We start from the raw sequence: 21,540 nt of genomic DNA on the forward strand, positions 1-21,540 counted from the left end.
GTGTTTCTACAAACCCTAGGAAGCACGGTTTCACATCAAACTTTTTATTCCAAGAAGAAAGCCCTGCCAAGGGAAAGCTGTCTCTCTGAGGAAAAAAAAGTCTGTGGAAAAATACTGTCAGTACAGTAAACCAGCTTGTTATTCCAAATTCGTCTGTTACACACACACACACACACGCACCCGCCCTTATTCTATGCCAGTTAGTAAGTGTCACGCTGGGAAACAGGCTGAAACTTGCCTGCCAGACCTTTAAAACGGAGCTTAAATGTGAACGGTGTCCTGGAGGAGCGCAGAGCTGCCCCACGCGCTGCTGGCTTGTAAATAGCACAGGATTTACATAAGGTGGGCTGCTGGCAGAGAAAAAGGATGCTGACGGCTGGGGAGATCGATTTGCCTTCCTCACCGATATGCTCGTCTTGGAGTAGCGCTCAGGGGAGCACGACTGCGTGGAAGAGCAGCACGTCAGAGCGGGAATAATGTCATGCAGCCCAATGGCTGCAGAAGATCCCGGTTCGGAGCTCACCTGGGGTGGGATATAAAGGCGGCTGAAGGAGCAAAAGTAGCGGCGAGGCGAGGGGGAGAGAAGCAGGCTGCGGGAGGCAGGAGCATCCGCTGGCCCCCGCTGCTGGTCCCTGGGCCGAGGGAGGGGAGGGCGAGGGGAGGACGGCTCTCCCGGCCCCCGGTGTGAGCTCTGCTCACTCGCTAATGAGCTGCTCCCAACCTGGAGGAGCAGAGCGGCGTTTCGGAGATGTTGCCCTGTTTCGTCTGGCTCTCCCTCCCCACCTTCACCACCCCAGGAACGTTTCCCCTCAACGGGAGCCTGGAGGAGCCTTTTGTAATCCCAAACATCTCGGGTTTCTTTTCCTGGGATAATGACAGCCTGGCCGACTGGCAGAGCTTTGTGGGCAGGAGCCGGTACGGAGCGGAGTCGCAGAGCATCACAGTGAAAGCCCTGCTCGTGGCGGCGTACTCCTTCATCATCGTCTTCTCCCTCTTCGGCAACGTCCTGGTCTGTCACGTTGTCATCAAGACCAAGCGCATGCACTCCGCCACCAGCCTGTTCATTGTCAACCTGGCTGTAGCCGATATCATGATCACCCTCCTCAACACGCCTTTTACGCTGGTAAGACCGGGGCAGAGATGCCATAAAGGCTTCGCAGCTGCTCCGGTGGCCTTTTCTTCTTTACGCCGCTATGGGCAGTGCATGAATGTCTTGCAGATACTTGTTCTGGTCTAAATTACAGAGATTGGAGTTATCTTTGGAAAACTCCACATGTCTTTTTCTTCTCTAATTCCTGTTATCTAGGTGAAGACCTGAAATAATCCATTTGTTAAAAATGGCCCTGATAGCGCTTGAACAATAATAACCGCACGGTGATTACTACACGCTTTATAGTATCTGGTCTTTTTTTCCCCACCCCCCCTTCTCTGAACTATTTCCAAGGTAATACTACAAACCTCTTGAGAAAAAAAGATTAGTGCTCACCATCGTTTTGCAAGCTGTGTTGAAAAGCTGTAGTTTGCTTTGAAGTAAGATAAGGCGCAAGGTCAGCCCTATCCTGTAAGGAGGGCTTACGGCGAAGAATGGATGTATTGGCTCAATAGAAGAACACGCTGTGAAGAGAACAGAACAAACATCTTTAGTGCTGCTCTGCTGTGTTGTCCTGGAGGATTTTGTCCAGCCACTGAGCAGCACCAGCCTGCCTCTTCAGGGTTCAGCAGCCAGAAAGTTATACAATTATACAAAGAACCTACTGTTTTAAAAACACCTTTTACACAGCACAAGGAATTATGCGCCAGCGGCATCTCAGGTATCTATGAGCACGTGGAGGTGCATGGGAGTGCACAAAACTAACGGTATTCTGTTTTTAGGCTCGTTTCGTGAACAGTACCTGGATATTCGGGAAGGGGATGTGCCACGTCAGTAGGTTTGCGCAGTACTGCTCCCTCCACGTCTCTGCCTTGACCCTCACAGCCATTGCCTTGGACAGGCACCAGGTGAGAGCTCTCTGAGGCAGGCAGCCGCAAAGCTTGGCAGGGTGTAATTAAAGTGAGAAGGGATGATCCCACGTCCTTTCCTTCTCAGCTCCCAGGTTAATGTAAGATGCGTGAGGAGCTGACAGGGCAGGGGAGCGGTTCTTACTGTCAGACGGAAAGAATAGTTTCAAGCCTGCGGCAAGGTGGGAGGTGGGAGATGTCCATCGCCTTGCGATCGCTTCTGACTGGGGAACGGGAGCTTCTCTGCAGTGGGTGATCCAGTAGCTCTCAAACAGGGAGAAAGTCCAAGATCCTGATAGGAATTCATGTGGGCAACCCTCCGCTGGGGTGGTTTGTCTGGCCCATGGAGAAACAGTGTCGTGATGATCAGGGACATCCTGATTAGCTTCCACGGCTCTGTCTCCCTTTGCTCTGGTGTTTCTCACCCCTTCGTACCCCAGATACTGGAGAGCTGTCTGTACCATACTGGTGTTTGCCACAAGCACAGCTGTGGCTTGCTGTTGATAATGGGCTCAAAACTGGGGAGAGTCAGGCATTATCAGTTCAGAGTCACCCAACAACCACGTAAAATAGATCAGTAGAGTTGACATTTTCTGCTAGAAAGCTTCTTAGTTTCCAGAAAACGCTCTGGCTGCCAGGAGCATCCCCAGGGACCTCTGGTTAAACCACAAACCCATGACTCTGGGTCAGTGATACTGAAGAGTCTGAGACGATTTTCTCTTTTTTTTTTTTTTTTTTTTTGCTATTAGCTAAATTGAATCTGGAAATGAACATACCTGCAAGACACGCTGGTACCCAGCAGTTCTCCCCACCTAGACACAAATACTGAAATAAGAGGGCAGGACTGGGATCTGACATTACCCATTTCCATGGAGGAAGAATTCAGGCTTTCATGTACAGCTTACAGTCCATGGGAGCAGGGTGAAGACAGTCCTGCTTACGTGTTGAATTTCCACATTAAGTAATAGACCTTAGGCTGAAAGATTATATGAAAAAAATATATAATTATTTACTTAAATGGCATAAGTCTGACTATTGGTTTATTTTGCACAGGTTATAATGCACCCTCTGAAACCTCGCATATCTACTGCAAAAGGTGTTATCTGCATCTCTGTAATCTGGATCATGGCAACTTGTTTCTCCCTGCCACACGCTATCTACCAAAAACTCTTTACTTTTGAATACAGGTAAGGATGTGCTTTGCTTTTCCCCCCAGTCTCCCTGGAGACCAAACTCTCAGTGGTCATACTTGGTCATCTTCTACTGAAAGCCCTGACCTTATGTTGAACTCAGACAAATATGGATCTAGTCTATAATTTTCATTTCAGATTCCTTTTGCAATGGCTGATATCCTGCCCTTGTTTCTATTTTTGATTATTTTATCTTTATTCTCTCACACTAATCACCTGAAATAGGCTAACAAGTTAGAAGATCTGTCCTGGACCCTCTATCTCTATACACTGGTATTTTACACAATGTACCAATCTGACCTGTTGGGGCAAAACAGAAATGGGCAAAAAACTTAACAGGCTTTCCTCTGCTCTTTGGCCCGGGTAAAGCAGGTGAGGCACTGGAACAGGTTGCCCAGGGAAGTTGTGGACGCCCCATCCCTGGAAGTGTTTAAGGCCAGGCTGGATGGGGCTTGGAGCAACCTGCTCTAGTGGAGGTGTCCCTGCCCATGGCAGGGGGGTTGGAACTAGATGATCTTTAAGGTCCCTTCCAACTCTAACCATTCTATGATTCTATGATAAGTGAAAACAATCTGCCTCAGCTGCTTGTTCCACAAAACGCTGCCAGGAGCCTTGATATTTGGAAAGTGCTTTAATGAGGGAAAGGTCCTTAATATGTTTCCGGAAGGAAACGGGAGACCTGGTCACCCAGGATGTGGATAAGGCTGAGCTACTGAATGACTTCTTTGCCTCAGTCTTCACTGGCAAGGGCCCTAACCACACTGCCCAAGTCACGGAGGGCAAGAACAGGGGCTCTGGGAATGAAGAAGCACCCACAGTACAAGAAGACGAGGTTCGAGACCTCTTAAAGAACCTGAAGGTGCATAAGTCCATGGGACCTGATGAAATCCATCCACGGGTCCTGAGAGAACTGGCGGACGAAGTTGCTAAGCCCCTCTCCATCATATTTGAGAAATCGTGTCAGTCTGGTGAAGTTCCCACTGACTGGAAAAAAGGGAACATAACTCCAATATTCAAAAAAGGAAACAAAGAAGACCCGGGAAACTACAGGCCGGTCAGTCTCACCTCTGTGCCTGGCAAGATCATGGAGCAGATCCTCCTGAAATCCTTGCTAAGGCACATGGAGAATAAAGAAGTGATTGGAAACAGCCAACATGGCTTCACCAAGGGCAAATCGTGCCTGACAAATTTGGTGGCCTTTTACAATACTGCCACAGACTTGGTAGACAAGGGCAGAGCGACTGACGTCATTTACCTGGACTTATGCAAAGCATTTGACACTGTCCCGCACGACATCCTGGTCTCAAAATTGGAAACTCATGGATTCGATGGATGGACCACTCGGTGGATAGGGAACTGGCTGGATGGCCGCATCCAAAGGGTTACAATCAATGGCTCAATGTCCAGGTGGCGGCCAGTAACGAGTGGTGTTCCGCAGGGGTCGGTACTGGGACCAGTACTGTTTAACATCTTTGTCGGTGACATGGACAGTGGGATAGAGTGCACCCTCAGCAAGTTTGCTGATGACACCAAGCTCGGTGGCGCAGTTGACACGCTGGAGGGAAGGGATGCCATCCAGAGGGACCTAGACAGGCTGGAGAGGTGGGCTCGTGCAAATTGCATGAAGTTCAACCAAGCCAAGTGCAGGGTCCTGCACCTGGGACGTGGCAACCCCAGGCACAAATACAAGTTGGGTGGAGAATGGCTGGAGAGCAGCCCCGAGGAGAAGGACTTGGGAGTGCTTATGGATGAGAAGCTCAACACGAGCAGGCAGTGTGCACTGGCAGCCCAGAGAGCCAACCGTGTCCTGGGCTGCATCAGGAGAAGTGTGGCCAGCAGGTCTCGCGAGGTGATTCTGCCCCTCTACTCTGCGCTCGTGAGACCCCTCCTGGAGTACTGTGTCCAGCTTTGGAGTCCTCAACACAGAAAGGACATGGACCTGTTGGAACGGGTCCAGCGGAGGGCCACGAGGATGATCAGAGGGATGGAGCACCTCTCCTATGAAGACAGACTGAGAGAGCTGGGGTTGTTCAGCCTGGAGAAGAGAAGGCTCCGGGGAGACCTTATAACAGCCTATCAATACCTGAAGGGAGCCTACAGAAGAGCTGAAGAGGGACTCTTTGTCAGGAAGAGTGGTGACAGGACAAGGGGCAATGGTTTTAAATTGGAAGAGAAGAGATTTAGATTAGATATAAGGAAGAAATTCTTTACAGTGAGGGTGGTGAGGCACTGGAACAGGTTGCCCAGGGAAGTTGTGGATGCCCCATCCCTGGAAGTGTTCAAGGCCAGGCTGGATGGGGCTTTAAGCAACCTGCTCTAGTGAGAGGTGTCCCTGCCCATGGCAGGGGGGTTGGAACTAGATGATCTTTAAGGTCCTTTCCAACTCTAGCCATTCTATGATTCTATGATTCTATGTGCAGAGACTGTGTTTCTGTTTGCCAAAGGACAGAGACTAAAAACCTGCTTCTATGCAGCTGGAAATTTTGTAATTGATGAAATTCATAAAATTATCATAAGGTCATGAATGCCCACGAGAAATTATCAGCACGCTGCTCACAGGCTGCTCCATGGCTCCAATCCTTCACAGCAGAGCTCTGCTGAACAGTGACGTGTATAAACAAAGGGTCTGCCCCCAGGCTTTATGGCAGGAGCCCTTTCCCTCCTATCCCCTTGTTTCTGGTGAACTGCTCCCGTGGTACCTGGCCCTACTCTTTCTCACCCCCTGTCCCGTGTCTCCCCTTGCAGCGAGGAAGTTACCCGATGCCTGTGTCTGCCGGATTTCCCCGAGCCTGCTGACCTCTTTTGGAAGTACCTCGACTTAACAACCTTCATTTTGCTCTATGTCCTGCCCCTTCTGATCATCTCTGCTGCCTACATGACAGTGGCCAAGAAGCTCTGGCTGCGCAATGTCATCGGGGACGTCACCACTGAGCAGTACTTTGCCCTTCGTAAAAAGAATAAGAAGACCATAAAGATGCTGATGCTTGTCGTCATCCTCTTTGCGGTCTGCTGGTTTCCCTTGAATTGCTACGTCATCCTCCTCTCCAGCCAGACCATCCACACCAACAATGCCCTTTACTTTGCCTTTCACTGGTTCGCGATGAGCAGCACCTGCTACAACCCCTTCATCTACTGCTGGCTCAACGACAGCTTCCGATCGGAACTGAAGGCTTTGCTCAACATGTGCAGAAAACCTCCCAGACCCGCAGAACAGAGGCTTCCCTCCACGGTCCCATCCTACCGACTGGCTTGGCCAGAAAATGGCAACTTCAAGAGGTTGCAGGTCTCCCATGTCCTTCCATCGGCCTCCAACATCCAGTCAGGAAAGACCGACATCTCTGCAGTTGAGCCAATAGTAGCTGTGAGCTAAATGGTGGCCCTGGGAAACCTGTAAGGACCACACATAGATTTGGCTAAAGCTACAATGGTGGGAAGATGTGGAGCCCTGGCCTGCTAAGGGACTGTGCAACCACACGTGATAAAGCCAAGAAGGAGGTTCTGCAGGAGGTAGGGTGAAAGAGCTGGATGTTGGATGCAGGCGTGTAGCACCTGAAGGAGAGAAAACAAACTCTTCCCAGCAAGGATCTCTCTTTGTCAAGTTGACTTTGTATCAGCTTGTAGGATGAGATTCTCTGCACGTATGTCACTGTTATCTGCATGACTAGGCCTTTTTATCACTGGGGCTGTGTGTGTGTTTTGCTGGTATTTACACACTAAAGCAACAATCTAATCACATCAGACTTCCTTTCCCCTTTTTCTAAGTCTCTTAGTAGCAGCAGCATGGAAATGGTCAAGATGTAGACCTTTAGGTTGCTGGCTGGATGGGAAGGCATTTCTTCTGAACTGGGGCCTGACAGGTCAAGATCCGCTCAGAATGAGTGAACAGATATATTTCACAAATCCATTTTTTGGTGGAAGTACGCCCAGAGAGGTGGAGGGTAAGATGATAATTGAAAAAAGAGCAGTCTCGTGCCTCGCAGGCACTTTTTCCAAGGTAGGGTTGAAGAAGAATGGATGCCTACCTATTCTTTGTATAAGCAGATGGTGAACACCAACCTGTTAGCTCAGCATCCGCCACCAGTGCTGAATCACACAGACTTTTTCTTTCCTAAGATGAAGTCATGAATATTCAGAAAGTTTTTCTTCAAATAGAGAACTGAACTCCAAAACTTTACTTTTGAGAATGTTGGACATACCATCCACAGGAGAACAGGTAATTAAACACTACTCTGAGTTTCTACTAGGACCTTTTGATCAGAGCATCTCTGCATTACTGTCAAGTGGCAGCTAAAGGATCCCAGAGTTTGATTTTTTATTTTGTCTTTGAATGTTGCTCTCTTATCCTGTAAAGCACCTGGGTACTCCTCAGATCAGACATTTGGGACATTTCATCCCAACTAAGACGCTAGCTCTCTGGAATCACTTCATAAATGAACTGCTTTGAGAGAACAGATGAAATCTGTGATAGCAAGTAATAAAAGTGGAACATTTCTCTGCAAGATATCCTCTGGTGATTGCACAATTTTGGTGCATTTAAAGGCAAGTGAGATGTATCCTTCTTGGGGCAGTTAAGAAAATTGTTGTGACTGCAGCTGTCTGGAGTAGTTTGCAGAACTTAATGTTCTTAGCAGAAGAAAATCTGATTTTGAATAATGGAAAAAAATGAGCATTCCAAAATCTGTACCTTGTGTTACACAGGAGCAATAACTGTCCCTGTGCTGTGGAAATCAGCTTGAATGTCACACCAGGGTGCCCCATTCCACATTTAGCTTGCAGCAGACAGCAGTGAAGTGAGAAAAATCTTCTTTTTATAAATGACTATAAATGGGAAAAAAAAAAAAAAAAAAAGAAGAGAAACTGTTTTTCCCAATGTCCTGTAATAAAATTACATTTCTGAAATCATTCTAAGACTTGTGCAGGTCTTACACACCTGAGTATTTAAAAGAGACTGAAATGCCTACCACTCCTTGCAGCTAGCCTGTGCTTTCACAAGGCGTTGTCTCTCTCACTTTGAATCCAGTGCGAATTTACTGCCCTTTGTCACTGTCCCCTGAGTCAGAGTACTTTATATCACTGATGTGCAGAATCAAACCTTCCCTCCTGCCTGGGGTGACCCCTTAAACCAAGTCCCATCTCCTCCCTTAACATTTCCAAGTGGTCAGGCAGTTGGACTAGATGATCTTTGTAGGTCCCTTCCAACTGGAATGGTCTAGTCCATTCCATTCCAATTCCACTGGAGACTGGTTTCCTCTGTCAAAAGAAAAGCGGTCTGTATTTACCTGCAGATTCTGGCAGCAAGTGTTCACTCACTGGTAGCAAAGAGGAGGGAGAAAAGCAGTGAGGAGGAAGCTGAGAGGGAAGGGATTGTGTGATGGCAACAGGAGGAAGAAGAGACTCAGAGACAGGATGGAAGGGAAAGGGGTGATGTGAAGCAAGGAGATACAGGGAGCCCACATCATCCTCTTCCTACCCTAATTTTCTTACAGGTTTTGTAAATGTTGAACAAACCCATTTTGATGGCTACACATTTGTTATTTCATACTCATTAATAAAAATATTTCTTTATTTGGATTTCTGGAATGGCTTTACTCAGCTTAAGCTAGTAATGAGCAGAAGTGCTTCCCCGTCTGGGCAAAAGGAGGAGAAAGAGATGAAGAGACCCTTCCCAAAAGCATCCTTTCTTCACTCAGGGAAGAAAATTATCAGGGCTATGGTTGGGTTTATCTACAGAGTCACCTGGCTTGAGGAATGGAAAATGCTGTCTACTGTTTTTTTTTTTTAAAAAATCTGCCCTTAGGGAAATGCAATATTTTAAATCTTCATATGGGATCCAATATTTTGCAGGATTCTTTCTCTGTTTGGTCATGAACAACTTGAGAGAGGAAGTCTGCCTGGAAATCTACTTCTGAAAGTTAGAATTTGCTAGTAGCTTGACCTTCTGCTCTGATCCTTCAAAGCATCTTCGCTCCTGGCAGTGGCCATGTGCCCCTCGTGTCTTCTGCCAGACCAACACTACCATGGCTCTGCCAGCATCACCCACTGGCTGGGGAGAGCTGAGTGAGCACAGGGTTGGGCGACTCTCCTCAAAAAACTAAAGCAAGGTATTTTCAAAATATGGTTCTGCTGTTGTCGGTCTTGTCAAAGAGGAGAGGGGAAAATTTTCCTTTGCATTTTGGATTCATCTTTTTATGCTTTATTTTTTTCTGTAAGATCTTTTCTTTTTTTTTCCAGTGAGCCTGTAGCTTAAAAGACTCAAGAACAAACACTTCAATTGTGATTATTCTGTTTGTTGTCTGATGACGACTCAGTTGAGTTAGATGTCCAAGGTCTCTTTCTTGCGCAGAAATCATCACTTTCAGAGTGTTTTCAGAGATTAGCCTGAATGGTGTCTTTGATTTGTGATACGCATCATCATCAGACACAGGCAGGATTTTGCACTCTGCACATCCTCCAGGCACAAGGCTGATCAGACACTGAAGGGCCTAAAACTTTGAGGGCAAAAAGTCTCTCAGCTTCCCTGCCCGAGAAGGACATGCTGACAGATCTTGCATCAGTTGTCATCCCGTTATTCTGGGGACTCCTGGGACATCACTGTGGCTGCTGCACACACCTTGGTCCTAGTGGCCTTGCAGGGTGCACTGGGAACTCCAACTGAGGGAGCTTTTGGTGTGAGAGAGGTTGCAGGTTAATGGTCAGTTGGAGCTCATGGACAGACTGGCAGCAGAGGTGAGCTTCAAGTGATGCTCAGCATTCCCAACACTTTAATACAGCTTTGCCAAGCCAGAGCCAGTTGGACCAACCCATGTTTTACATCAGAGCTCTTTTTTTTCCTTTCAGTGAATGTGGCGCGGTTGTTTTTGGGCACATACATATCTTACAACAGATTCTCCAGCTGGATTCTTGTATTTACCTTTGTCTGGGTCCAGAGGCTCCTGATCTGAACTCAGTAAGATGTTCTCTCTGAAACTGAAGGTAACCTTTGGCCATCTTAAGATTCACCTTCTCTGGGTGCTGTTATCATCCTTTGAAGAGCTATGTATGTAGAAACTTGCCGTACCTCCAGCAGGCAACATCCTCAAATGCCCAGTCACAGCGATGTTTGTTTCAGGTGGGTCTGAGCTCCTGCAGTTACAGCTCTGCATCCTGCACCCCTGCTCTGGGTGGAAAACCTTTCCCCTCCAAGCTCTGACCAGTGCTGGATCTGGGCACGGAGCGGGGTGTCAAAGTGCTGAAGCTGTTTGGTTTAATTACAGAGCAGAGGAGGAGCTGACCTTGTAAAAAGAAAAGAAGAGGCAGATTGGACAATGAGCCTGAGCAGCCTGGTCTAGGGATGGACAAGTGGCCAGTGGCCAGCAGAGGTACAAGTTTTAGAGAGAAGAGGACAGAAGCGTGCAAGAGAAGGACAAGCCCATCGTTAAAGCACTAGAAATGGTGCCCTTGATAACTGTACGTAATGCACCCTGCTACAAATTATTTAACACGGTACAGAGCAATTTCTGATGAGTGTTTCCTAATTAGCTATTTTTCATTTTCTTCATACCTGATTTGGGATTCTGGAGAAACATTTTGCATTCACCAGTGCTGCTGAAACCAGTGGGGGTTGTGGGCACACAAAGTGCAGTATGATGCAAACTATTTCAGAAACATCATGTCCTGGGCAATTTAAATTGGGCATCATGGATAATTTTTCATTCTACCCCAGCTCTGTGGCAGGCCAGAGGCTTCTTTTAAAATGTGAATACAGCCATTGGTGCGTAACCTGCATTCAGATGCCACCTCAGTGACTATGAAGGGATGGTCTGAGTGATGAGAAAACGAGGTATGGGTACAGGGCGGAGATTATCTTCTTTCATTTTCCCTTTTGTGTGTGTTTGCCCACCTGCTGCAGCTGGACTTTCAGCTGCCTTTCAATTTTTGGCCTTGTGCGGTGCTTTGAAACAGGTGGTTTAGTAGCCAGCTTTAGAAAAAGAGATCTGCAAGAACAAGCCTGTGGGGGACTTTGGTGTGAGAAGGGACAGTTTGCTCTGGAGCACGTAGGGATCATGCTGTTGGGAGGCTTTTCTTTCCCCTCCAGGAATACAATGAATCAGAGCTAAACATGAGGCATTATGGAAAGGGGAGATCATTTTGTTTTATCTGACTTTCTAAGCAAGTCATTTCTCCACACTCTCACCCTCATACCCACGTCCTCAGAAACATGAAGACCTGTGTGTGTCCGACTGGTCAGGCCAGGCTGACTCCTGTGTGACACAGAGCTCAAGGGTTGCTGGCTACTGACTCCTCATTATGTCTTTTGGGTTCCTTTTTATTGACAGCAATGAACTAGATTTTGGATGGTCATTTTATACTCTTTAAGAGTCAATGATTATTATTGTTATCTTTTCCCTCAAAATCTTGCCTGCTTCTGCTTCCATAAATACTAGGCAAGACCTGCTGGTTCTTTCCCTCCTTTTCAGTGTCTTTATAGGTAAAGACTGTTCTGTTGGGGCGAAGGGAGAGCAATGGTACAGGTGTTGTGACCTTGTGGCTGTCCTCCTGTCATCACACCACAGGTCTTCTGCTGACAGCTTTAGCAGAGCATAACCCTCTGGCTCTGGGGCAGTGTGTTCCCCAGAGCTCACCAGTTTGGCTGCCATCGGTCATGCCCTAGGTTATCAATATAGGTGATTCTTTTAAACCTGGCTCAGTTGTTTCTCTGGAGCTTTCACACAGGTGCCCCTGGAGCGGATCGAGAACGTGACAGAGCTGTGTCTACTGGATGACAAAGAGTAGGCAAGGCACTGAGGAGCTGCTCATTGCAGGAGATCCACAAAGCCTGAGCATGGGAGTTTTGTGGAAAAATGAATTGCATTTAGAGAATGCATCTTCTGTCATATGAATAAGGGAACTCAATGAAGGTCACATAGGTGAAGTTAATGCTGGTATCTCCAAAACCTTGAGTGGCTGCCTCTGCAAATTTCATGATTTAAAGAGTGCTGTGTTTTTTTCTGTTCAAAAGTGAAATTATTCGTATTGACAATACTGCTTCCTTATTTTTCTATTTCCTTGAAAAATATCATGACAGGCCTATGAAAATTAACTTAGAAGTTCTATGAATTCATGAATTTTAATTCTCTGTTTCTAATAATGTTCCTGGTGTTTTATTCATTTTCTCCATAGAATTACACAGAGACCTTGAAAGGGAACAAAGACGATGCCAGGTTGTATTTGGCAGCTTGTACTATTCTGAATAGCACTCAGGGGAAAATAAGTCCTTGAAGCCTTTCTTGCACTAGTTGATGTCAGATGAGGTTTTTCCCTCCCAACTTTCACTCCCTCTCTCTTTCCCTCCCTCTCTCTCTCCCTTCAGGCTCCTGTCCCTAGGCCTGTGGTCCACGGCAACGCTACCGGTATTGTAGCACTGTCTAGTGTCAGTGCTGTGAAGGTAAAATGTAGCCTCAGTCCAGGGCTGTGCATGTAAAGGTTTTTCTAAGAATTTAAACTAAGCTATCACCTTTACAAACGAATTTGGTGGCTTCTCTTCTATCTCCTTTGTGAAGAGCTGTCTTTCACTATTTTTTTCCTTCGAGAAGACTTTTCTTACTTCTCCCCACTCTCTTCTACAAAAATCAGAGCTCTTCCAACTTTCCCTTGCAGATGCCATTTTCTAAGCCTCTAAGCCTTCTGTGTTTAATCATTATGAAAAATCTCTAAATTGCCAGTAGATCAGTTCCTTCTACTTTGATTTTGACTGAGGAAATATAAGATGGGTTTCTCCTGTAAGAACAGGGCAGAGAGAGAAGGAAGGGAAAGGGAATTGCTTGCTGACGCTACTCTTTGCTATGAATCCCAGGGGCACCAGTTGATGCCAGTGCTGAGGTGGTCACTCAGTGCTGGCCTCTTATCTGTCATTTCCAGTGTGTCATAGAAGCGTGTCTGGTCATGGTGGAGACTGAAAGTACAACGTGTGACTCCCATAAAGCAGATCTATAACTTTGCTAGCTGAAGCGTTGCAGTTGTCCCCAGATGTAAATGTAAGGTGGGCAGGAGAACCACCGGTCTGTTCCCTGCAGCCCCACAGCCCCGAAGTCCTGTGTCTGGCCTCAGGGGAAGAAGAGGGCAAAGACTCACCAAAAGCTGTGAGTGATCGGGTTTGTCTGAGAAGTCCTTGGTGTTGGTGCAGCTACTGGATTAACCCCACATTGCCCTTTTGCTGCGTGTACCACTGGTGTCTGGGGCCTTTGGCTTTCCTGGGCTGGAAAGAAAAACAGGTCATCTCCCTGGAGGCAACTTCCCTGAGGTGTAGATACAGTAACTGTGAGACTGCAGAGACAGGACAAGACAACTGGAAAAGATTTATTATTGAGAATAATATATAATGTATTATTATTTATTTATATAATAATTTATTTTTATCTCTATGACACTCTATTCGCTTGGTACCTAACATTTATACTTTCTCTCGTCTACCCAGTGTTGGGGTCCAACCGTGTCACCTGTAGCTGCAATTTGGATGGCAGGTGGAAGTAAGGCAATGACCATGTGTTGGAGCTTGGCCATCAGGCAGCCTTGGCAGAGCAGCAGCAGAGGTCACGACATCTGTGACCATTGCAAACCCTGGGTCACAGATGGGAACCACGCCAGCCCAGGGAGCCTGCACAGCTGATAAATCTGGATGTACAAATGGAAAGGAGGGAAGTCCTAGCCCCAGTGTAAAATGACTGATTGACACAGGATGTTTAACATGGTGTGGTGAAGTACTAGATGGAGCAGAAGCAGCCTCCTGGATGTCAGCTGGGCTGTGGCTGTGGTGACAGGGGTGCAGGGGCACTTCTGATCTGGGTGGCTGCTTTAGCATGTGACTCGGTAGGTGAGGACTCACTGGGTGCAGGTATCTGGGTGTCCTCCTGTGGAGCTGCTGCAAAGGGATTGTTTGCCTCTACAGAAGGCCTCTCTTCTGTTGGGGCCATGCAGAACATCTGGAAGATCGATCAAGACTGATTTTAGAACCCTTCTGAACATATGGCAGATCAAACAAAACTTCATCAGAACTAAGACTATATTGCTTTAAGAATAAGATTGTTTCGAGCTGGCCGGACAGAAAAAACAAAACAAAACAAACTAAAGCAAAACAAAAAAAAAAAAAAAAAAATTGTGTGTGTCTTTGAAGGTCAGGCTAGAAAACCGCCTGGAGGAGTGTGTGTAGAGAGATGTGGCTGAAGACAGTTGTATTCCATGAGAATGGGAGTGCTCACCCTGTTTGGCAAAACAGCTCAGAAACTAGCTCTCTGTATATATAGCTTTGTGTATGTGAATAAAGGCTGCCGCTGCTGCTGCTTCTAGCGTACAACTGCATCCTGATCAATCATCGCCCCTAATTGGTGCCCTGTGTGAGGCTCATCTTTTTCGGCAACACACAACCGGACGGGTGAGAATACAGTTTTTTTATTTCCTGGCCGCAATTCCTTGTAAAAAGGAACAGTAACGCCTGTTGAACAGGAAAGTTACGGGGTGGTTGTTAGAAATGGGACAGACCGCATCGCATGAACATAAATTATACTTCAAGGCTTTGCAAGAAATTTTGCGCACTGCCGGCTATAATGCTAGTGAGAAGCAATTATCTCGATTGTTATTACTAGTAAAGGAACACTGCAATTGGTTTCCATCTGAGGGTACCTTTGATAGCTCACAATGGGAAAAAGTCAGAGAGCATTTACAAAACAGAAAAGAGCTGGGGTTTGATATCCCGGAATCGGCACTAGTAACCTGGTGGTTTTTATGTTCAGCGCTAGCTCAGTTAAAACCTAGTGAGGCTTTTGTAACTAAAGATACTGAAGCCAAAAATGTTTATAAGGATGCTGAGACTCCCTCAAATGATCAAATTCCCAATAATCCCTTCGGTCCTGGTCCAGTTGACCCAGAAACTGAACCTAATTTATATCCACCATTACTCCCCCCTCCCCAACAATTAAATATGCCATTGTCAGAAAAGAGGCCTTTGCCAATCACCCCCACAGCACCTACAAACCCCTTTTTGGAAACAGAACCTGAAAAGCTTCCAGCAATGCAAAAGTGCAAGGAAGAAGCTTTAAAAAGTGGGGATTTTTCTTTTGCGGTTCCAGAGATATATAAAGCTAATTGCCCTCCCGCTCATGAAGGATTACCTTATCAAGTTTTCAAGGAACTTAAAAAATCTATACACGAAAATGGGCTTCAGAGTACATTTACAGTAGGCATTTTAGAAGCAGTAGGAGATGCTTATGTTATGTTACCATGGGATTGGAAAGTATTAGTGCAAACTCTTCTTACTGCTGCTCAGTATGCTGTGTGGCAAATGGCATACGATGATTTGGTGGTTGAACAGGTAATGGATAATTTGCGTAATGGGATACCTATTCATCAGGATATGTTGTTGGGGACTGGGAATTATTTGACTCCGCAAGCCCGGGTGGGCTTAGATAGACGGGTGTTTGAACAAGCATCACGACTAGCAGTTTCTGCACGGCGGCGAGTTCCTGAGGCTGGCCAAAAAATAGAGTCCTTTACATCTATAAGGCAAGGGCCCCAAGAACCCTATGTTACCTTTATAGAGAGGTTACAGGGAGCTATTACTAGACAAGTGGAGAACCCAGAAGCTGCGAAAATATTGCTTTTTCGATTAGCTTATGAGAACGCAAATATTGACTGTCAGAGGGAATTATTGCCAATAAAGGGAAGGGTATCAGATATTGGACAATACATAAAAATTTGTCAGAACGTTGGGACTGAGACACATCGAGCCTCACTTTTAGCTGCAGCTCTGTCTCAAGTGCTCATAAACAAAACTCCTTTGAAATGTTTCAACTGTGGCAAACCAGGACACATTAGTAAAGACTGTCCGGAAAAGCAGCGTGCTGTAAGAACAAAGAAACCTAGTCAAGTGTGTCCCCGATGCCAGAAGGGTTTTCATTGGAGTAACCAGTGTAAATCCAAGTTTGATAAGCTTGGGCAGCCATTGTCGGGGAACGGGAAGAAGGGAGCATGGCCCGGCGCTCCTCAAATGAAGAGGGCCTGGAGCCCCCCTCAAATGAACAGAGTGTGGGATGCTCCAGCACAGCAAATGGATGCGTCTGTGAACACTATGTCTCCGACTTCATCGCCGCAACAGCAGGAAGTGCCGGATTGGATTTGGCAACTTCCACAGAAATACTAGCTTTTGATTCACATACGGTAGGGACTAATGTATGGGGTCCATTACCACAAGGTTTAATGGGATTAATTATCGGACGATCAAGTATTTCGAAACAAGGCATCATGATTTTGCCTGGGGTGATTGACTCAGATTATATGGAGGAAATTCAGATTATGCTTATGGTACTGCCACCGTTATGCAGAATATTGGCTCATCAAAAAATTGCACCATTGATATTGTTGCCTTTTTGGTTCCCAGCTAGTGAATCGTGACCAAGAGGCCCAGGTCGATTTGGAAGCACAGACATTGCAAATATCATGCGGACAAAGAAAATTACAGCCAAGCAACCCATATTAACATTAAGAAATTGAAGGAAAGCCTTTTTCAGGGTTGGTTGATACTGGAGCTGATGTATCTATTATATCTCAAAAGGAGTGGCCTTCTCAGTGGCCGCTACGTGCTGCCGTAACTGCTGTAACAGGTGTTGGTGGGCGCAAAGCCACCCTGCATAGAAGGCCCTGAGAATGATCAAGCTTGGATTCAACCTTATGCGTTGCAAACTCTGTTGAATCTCCGGGGACAAGGTTTATTGGAACAATGACATTTGACAATTAACACCTCACAGACAAATTTATCCTAAGGGTCACTGATCAGAAACCCCTGCTCAAACTCACCTGGTTAACCGATAAACCTGGTTGGGTTGATCGGTGGCCCCTGAAAGGGGAAAAGCTCACTCAGGCCTGACAATTAGTAAATGAGCAACTGCGGGGGGGTCATAATGTGTGTTGCAATGGACCGTGTAACACACCTATTTTTGTCATACCTAAAAAATCTGGGAGATGGCACTTGTTACGCCATCTCCATAGGTATGATTTACATGCAATCAATGCTGTTATATGCAACCTATGGGGGCACAGCAACCAGGAACCCCTAATCCAACTATGTTACCTGCTGAATGGCATCTTTTTATCATTGATCTTAAGGATTGTTTCTTTACAGTTTCTTTACACCCCGCAGATTGTGACCATTTTCCTTTTCAGTGCCAACCATTAATAATTGCGAGCCCGTGGAAAGATGTCACTGGACAGTTTTACCTCAGGGGATGATGAATAGTCCTACAGTTTGTCAAACTGTAGTGGCTACTGCCCTTAAATCTACCAGAGCTAACTTCCCTCAAAGTTTGATTTATCGTTATATGGATGATATCCTTGTACGTGCACAGGAGAAAACATATCTTGATAAAACTTTGAATTATGTGCTTCCTTCTTTGGAGGCGTATGGTTTACAGATTGCTAAGGAGAAAATCCAGACAATGCCACCTTGGAAGGATCTTGGTTGGGTGTTGGTGGAAAGGAACATTAAACTTCAACCATTGAAAATATCATGGAAAATAGGTATCCTGCATGAATTGCAAAAATTACTAGGAACAATTAATTGGGTCAGACCAATGCTAGGCATAACTAATTATGATTTACAAAATTTATTTGCAGCTTTAAAAGGTGACAATGATCTTTACTCTAGACAAGAATTATCTGAAGAAGTGCTGAAAGAATTAGAACCATAGAATCATAGAATTGTCTAGGTTGGAAGGGACCTTTAAGATCATCTATTCCAACCATCAACCTAACTCTGATAAAAAAGAAAAAAAAAAACCAAAAACTACCACATTACTAAACCATGTCTCTAAGCACTATAAAGAAGTAGTAGCACAAAAGATTTCTGCACTTCAAGCAGACCGTATACGTATAGAATTACTAGTGTCTCTTCTAATACTTAATACACTTCATCAACCAGTTGGATTAATTGGACAGATTGAGGATAATGCCGAGGTTTTTTATCTTGAATGGCTTTTCTTACCTAATGTCTTGAGAAGGACTGTTTCTGCCTTTTTGGATCTCCTTATCTGGCTGATGATGGAGGGTAGAACTCATACCCAGGAACTAACTGGATATGATCCTGTTGATCTTTACCTACCTGTTACAGCACAGAATATATCTTCCTATCTCTAAATTCTCTGCCATTTCAAATAGCATTTGCTGATTTTGTGGGCAATATTTGTTTTTCTCTACCTTCTTGTAAGTTACTGCAGCAACTGCAGACATTGCACCTTTATCTCAAGGAAATCATATCTTCCATGCCTATTTCTGGGGCTCGCACTATATTTGTGGATGGGTCAGGGAAAACTGGAAAAGCTGCTGCTGCCTGGAAGACAGACATGCAGTGGGAACATTCTGTAACGACTTTCTCTGGCTCAGCACAGCTAGTGGAGCTTGGGGCGATACTGCATGCTTTACAGATTTTTCCAAAAGAACCTCTGAACATTGTGATTCTGAATATGTGGTAAACTTAGTGATGAGAATTCCTTTTTCCTTTATTAAGGAAGTGAATAATAAAGTTCTTTTTCAGATGTTTTTGGCACTAAAGCAAGTATTGGAAGGCATCCTGGGTCTGCCAGGGATAGGGTTAGTTCTCCCCAGGATCTAGCAGGGACACAGGTATTCCATCCCATGGGAGCCATGCCCAGGGGGTACCCGGGAGCTGCTGGGGAAGGGGAGGGGGGAAGGAAGTTCACCATGGGAGAGCGGAGCAGGCTGGGGCGTCCCGGTCGGGTCGGCAAGTGGTGGTATTGTAATCATGGTTGTAACACTCTCTCAGTGTTATTGTTGTTTTTCTTGTTCCCTTTGCTGTTCCTGTTAAATTGCCTTTGTCTCAACCCACGAGTTTTGCTTTTTCCTTCCGATTCTCCCCTCATGGCCGAGGGGTGGGGGGTCCAGTCCGAGAGAGCGGCTCCCACCTGGTTCTTTGTTGCCGTCTGAGGCCAAACCACCACAGTCCTTTTTGGCACCCAACGTGGGGCACTCGGAGGGTTGAGATAACGACAGAGCTGACCAGAGCATGTTAAAACAAATTTGTTACCTGTATTTATTGTATTAGTTGCTGGGCACAATGTTGCTTCGTTTGTTTTCATGGCTGTGTTATGTAAATTCTTACGTGTTCTATGTACTCCCCGTGATGATGTTTATCACCTCCGGGAGAGGGATCAGGATTATAATTTTGCTATCCTGTGTGATATCAATTTATGATATGATAGCATCACTGTTCAGATGGTTATGTTAGGGTGTTTATTTGGCACTGCTTTCCTATCCATACCTCGGGGAATTTATTAATAATCACACTCAGTCTATGGGGGAAGCAGGGGAGGATACTTTCCCCAGCTCTTTCACCTCCCTTTTCTCTTTTGTGCTGGGTATGCCAGTTTTTGAGAATTTTGAATACTCTTGGGACATGCAAACCAGCTTGGTCCTATTGCTAGGTCTCCTGAATGTGTTTCAGTTTTTGTTTAGGGTTAAGCAACTATGTAAGACTACCACCCAGAGATCTTCCCCGAGGCTGGAGAGTCATGGGTGGCATGGCACGTGGAACAACATGGGCAGGTATCTAGAGAGTTTTTCACCTCCAATGGTCTGGGATTTCACCCCCAAACAATTACAGGACCCTGATAAAGCGATAGAATATTTGAAAGGAAAATGCTTTGGCTATTCCAGAGAGGTACAACTCACCGCATTGTGCTGGGCCCTGGCCAGTATCTACCAAGCATTTCTCAATATTGCGCAGCATCCTCAGGAGAAGTGTGGCTACTGCCACTCCTGCGACAGACACTGCAGCTACTCCAACCCCAGTGGCAGCCAGTGTGGTTACTCCAACGCCTGCAGCAGGCACTGCAACTGAACCAGAAAACAAACCCGTGCCCGTATCCGTTGCCCCTATCCAGAAGAAGAAATACATCAAGAAATTAGTTCACTTAATGAGGGATGACGATGATCCAGGATCATCACGAGAACAGGAGGAAGAGGCAGAACCACAGATAATCACCCAATCCCTATCTCTGAGTGAGCTGCGGGACATGCAAAAAGATTTCAGCTGACAGGCAAGCACATTTTCACCTGGCTGCTCCGGTGCTGGGATAACAGAGCCAGTAGCTTGGAATTGGAAGGTAGGGAAGCCAGGCAGCTGGGATCTCTGTCTAGAGAAGGGGACATTGACAAGGCAATTGCAAAAAAGTCACAAGCCTTCAGCCTCTGGAGGTGACTTCTGTCAGGCGTGAGGGAAAGGTACCCCTTCAGTGAAGATGTTGTATGTCATCCGAGCAAGTGGACCACCATGGAAAGAGGTATCCAGTACCTGAGAGAATTAGCTGTGCGGGAGATGATTTATCACGACCTGGACAATGCACAGTTACCCACAGATCCTGATGAGATCCAGTGCACAAGGTCCATGTGGCGGAAGTTTGTACGGAGCGCCCCATCATCATATGCCCGTTCATTGGCAGTGATGGAATAGAAAGGTGAAGAGGGACCAACAGTGGATGAGGTGGCTGCCCGACTTTGGCAATATGAAGAAACTCTCTCTTCTCCCCTCATCTCAGCTGTGGAGAAACTGTCCTGGAAGGTCCAGCAACTTGAAGATAATATGTCCTCCCCACCTGTATGAGCCAGTATCTCAGCTGTTAGGAGCAGACATTTCTCCACTCAAGATAGAGAATACAGGGGGTACACACCACGAGGCACCCTGTGGTTCTGCCTGCATGACCACGGAGAGGACATGAGGAAGTGGGATGGACAACCTACTTCAATCCTATGGGCATGGGTACAGGAATTGCAAGGAAGAACAACAACAAAAGGGGATCTCTTCAGGAAAAGTGCCGCCCCAGTTCCCAGTGTGCGGTTCCCCAGACAGAGTGGAAGGCCTGAGCTTACTTCTGATCCCCTTGAAGGAACTTCGAAATCATTTCTGCAAGAAGTGAGTAACGGATACTATGACCAGTATTAGAGGGGCCCTGCCTCCAGCCAGGTGGGGGAAAGAGACAACTGGGTTTATTGGGCAGTGTAGATTCGGTGGCCTGGCACATCAGACCCACAGGAGTATAAAGCTCTAGTGGACACAGGCGCACAGTGTACCCTAATAGCATCAAGCTATAGAGGGACAGAACCCATTTGTATTTCTGGAGTGACGGGGGGATCCCAAGAGTTGACTGTACTGGAAGCTGAAGTGAGCCTAGCTGGGAATGAGTGGCAAAAGCATCCCATTGTGACTGGCCCAGACAGTCCATGCATCCTTGGTATAGATTATCTCAGGAGAGGGTATTTTAAGGACCCAAAAGGGTACTGGTGGGCTTTTGGCATAGATGCCTTGGAGGTAGAA

At 46.3% G+C, this 21,540-nt stretch overlaps 1 protein-coding gene across 1 annotated transcript; it reads left to right on the top strand.

Annotated features, from left to right (window-relative positions):
- The first annotated feature begins 748 nt into the window (after positions 1–748).
- Positions 749–6,558, top strand: GPR83 (G protein-coupled receptor 83). The gene is made up of 4 exons (XM_074153833.1): positions 749–1,123; positions 1,873–1,998; positions 3,052–3,185; positions 5,934–6,558. The coding sequence occupies exons 1-4, from the start codon at positions 749–751 to the stop codon at positions 6,556–6,558; spliced, it is 1,260 nt and encodes a 419-aa protein (XP_074009934.1).
- Positions 6,559–21,540: the final 14,982 nt, after the last annotated feature.

Source organism: Numenius arquata, chromosome 1 (genome assembly GCF_964106895.1).
Source record: "Numenius arquata chromosome 1, bNumArq3.hap1.1, whole genome shotgun sequence".
Classification (NCBI taxonomy): Eukaryota; Metazoa; Chordata; class Aves; order Charadriiformes; family Scolopacidae; genus Numenius; species Numenius arquata.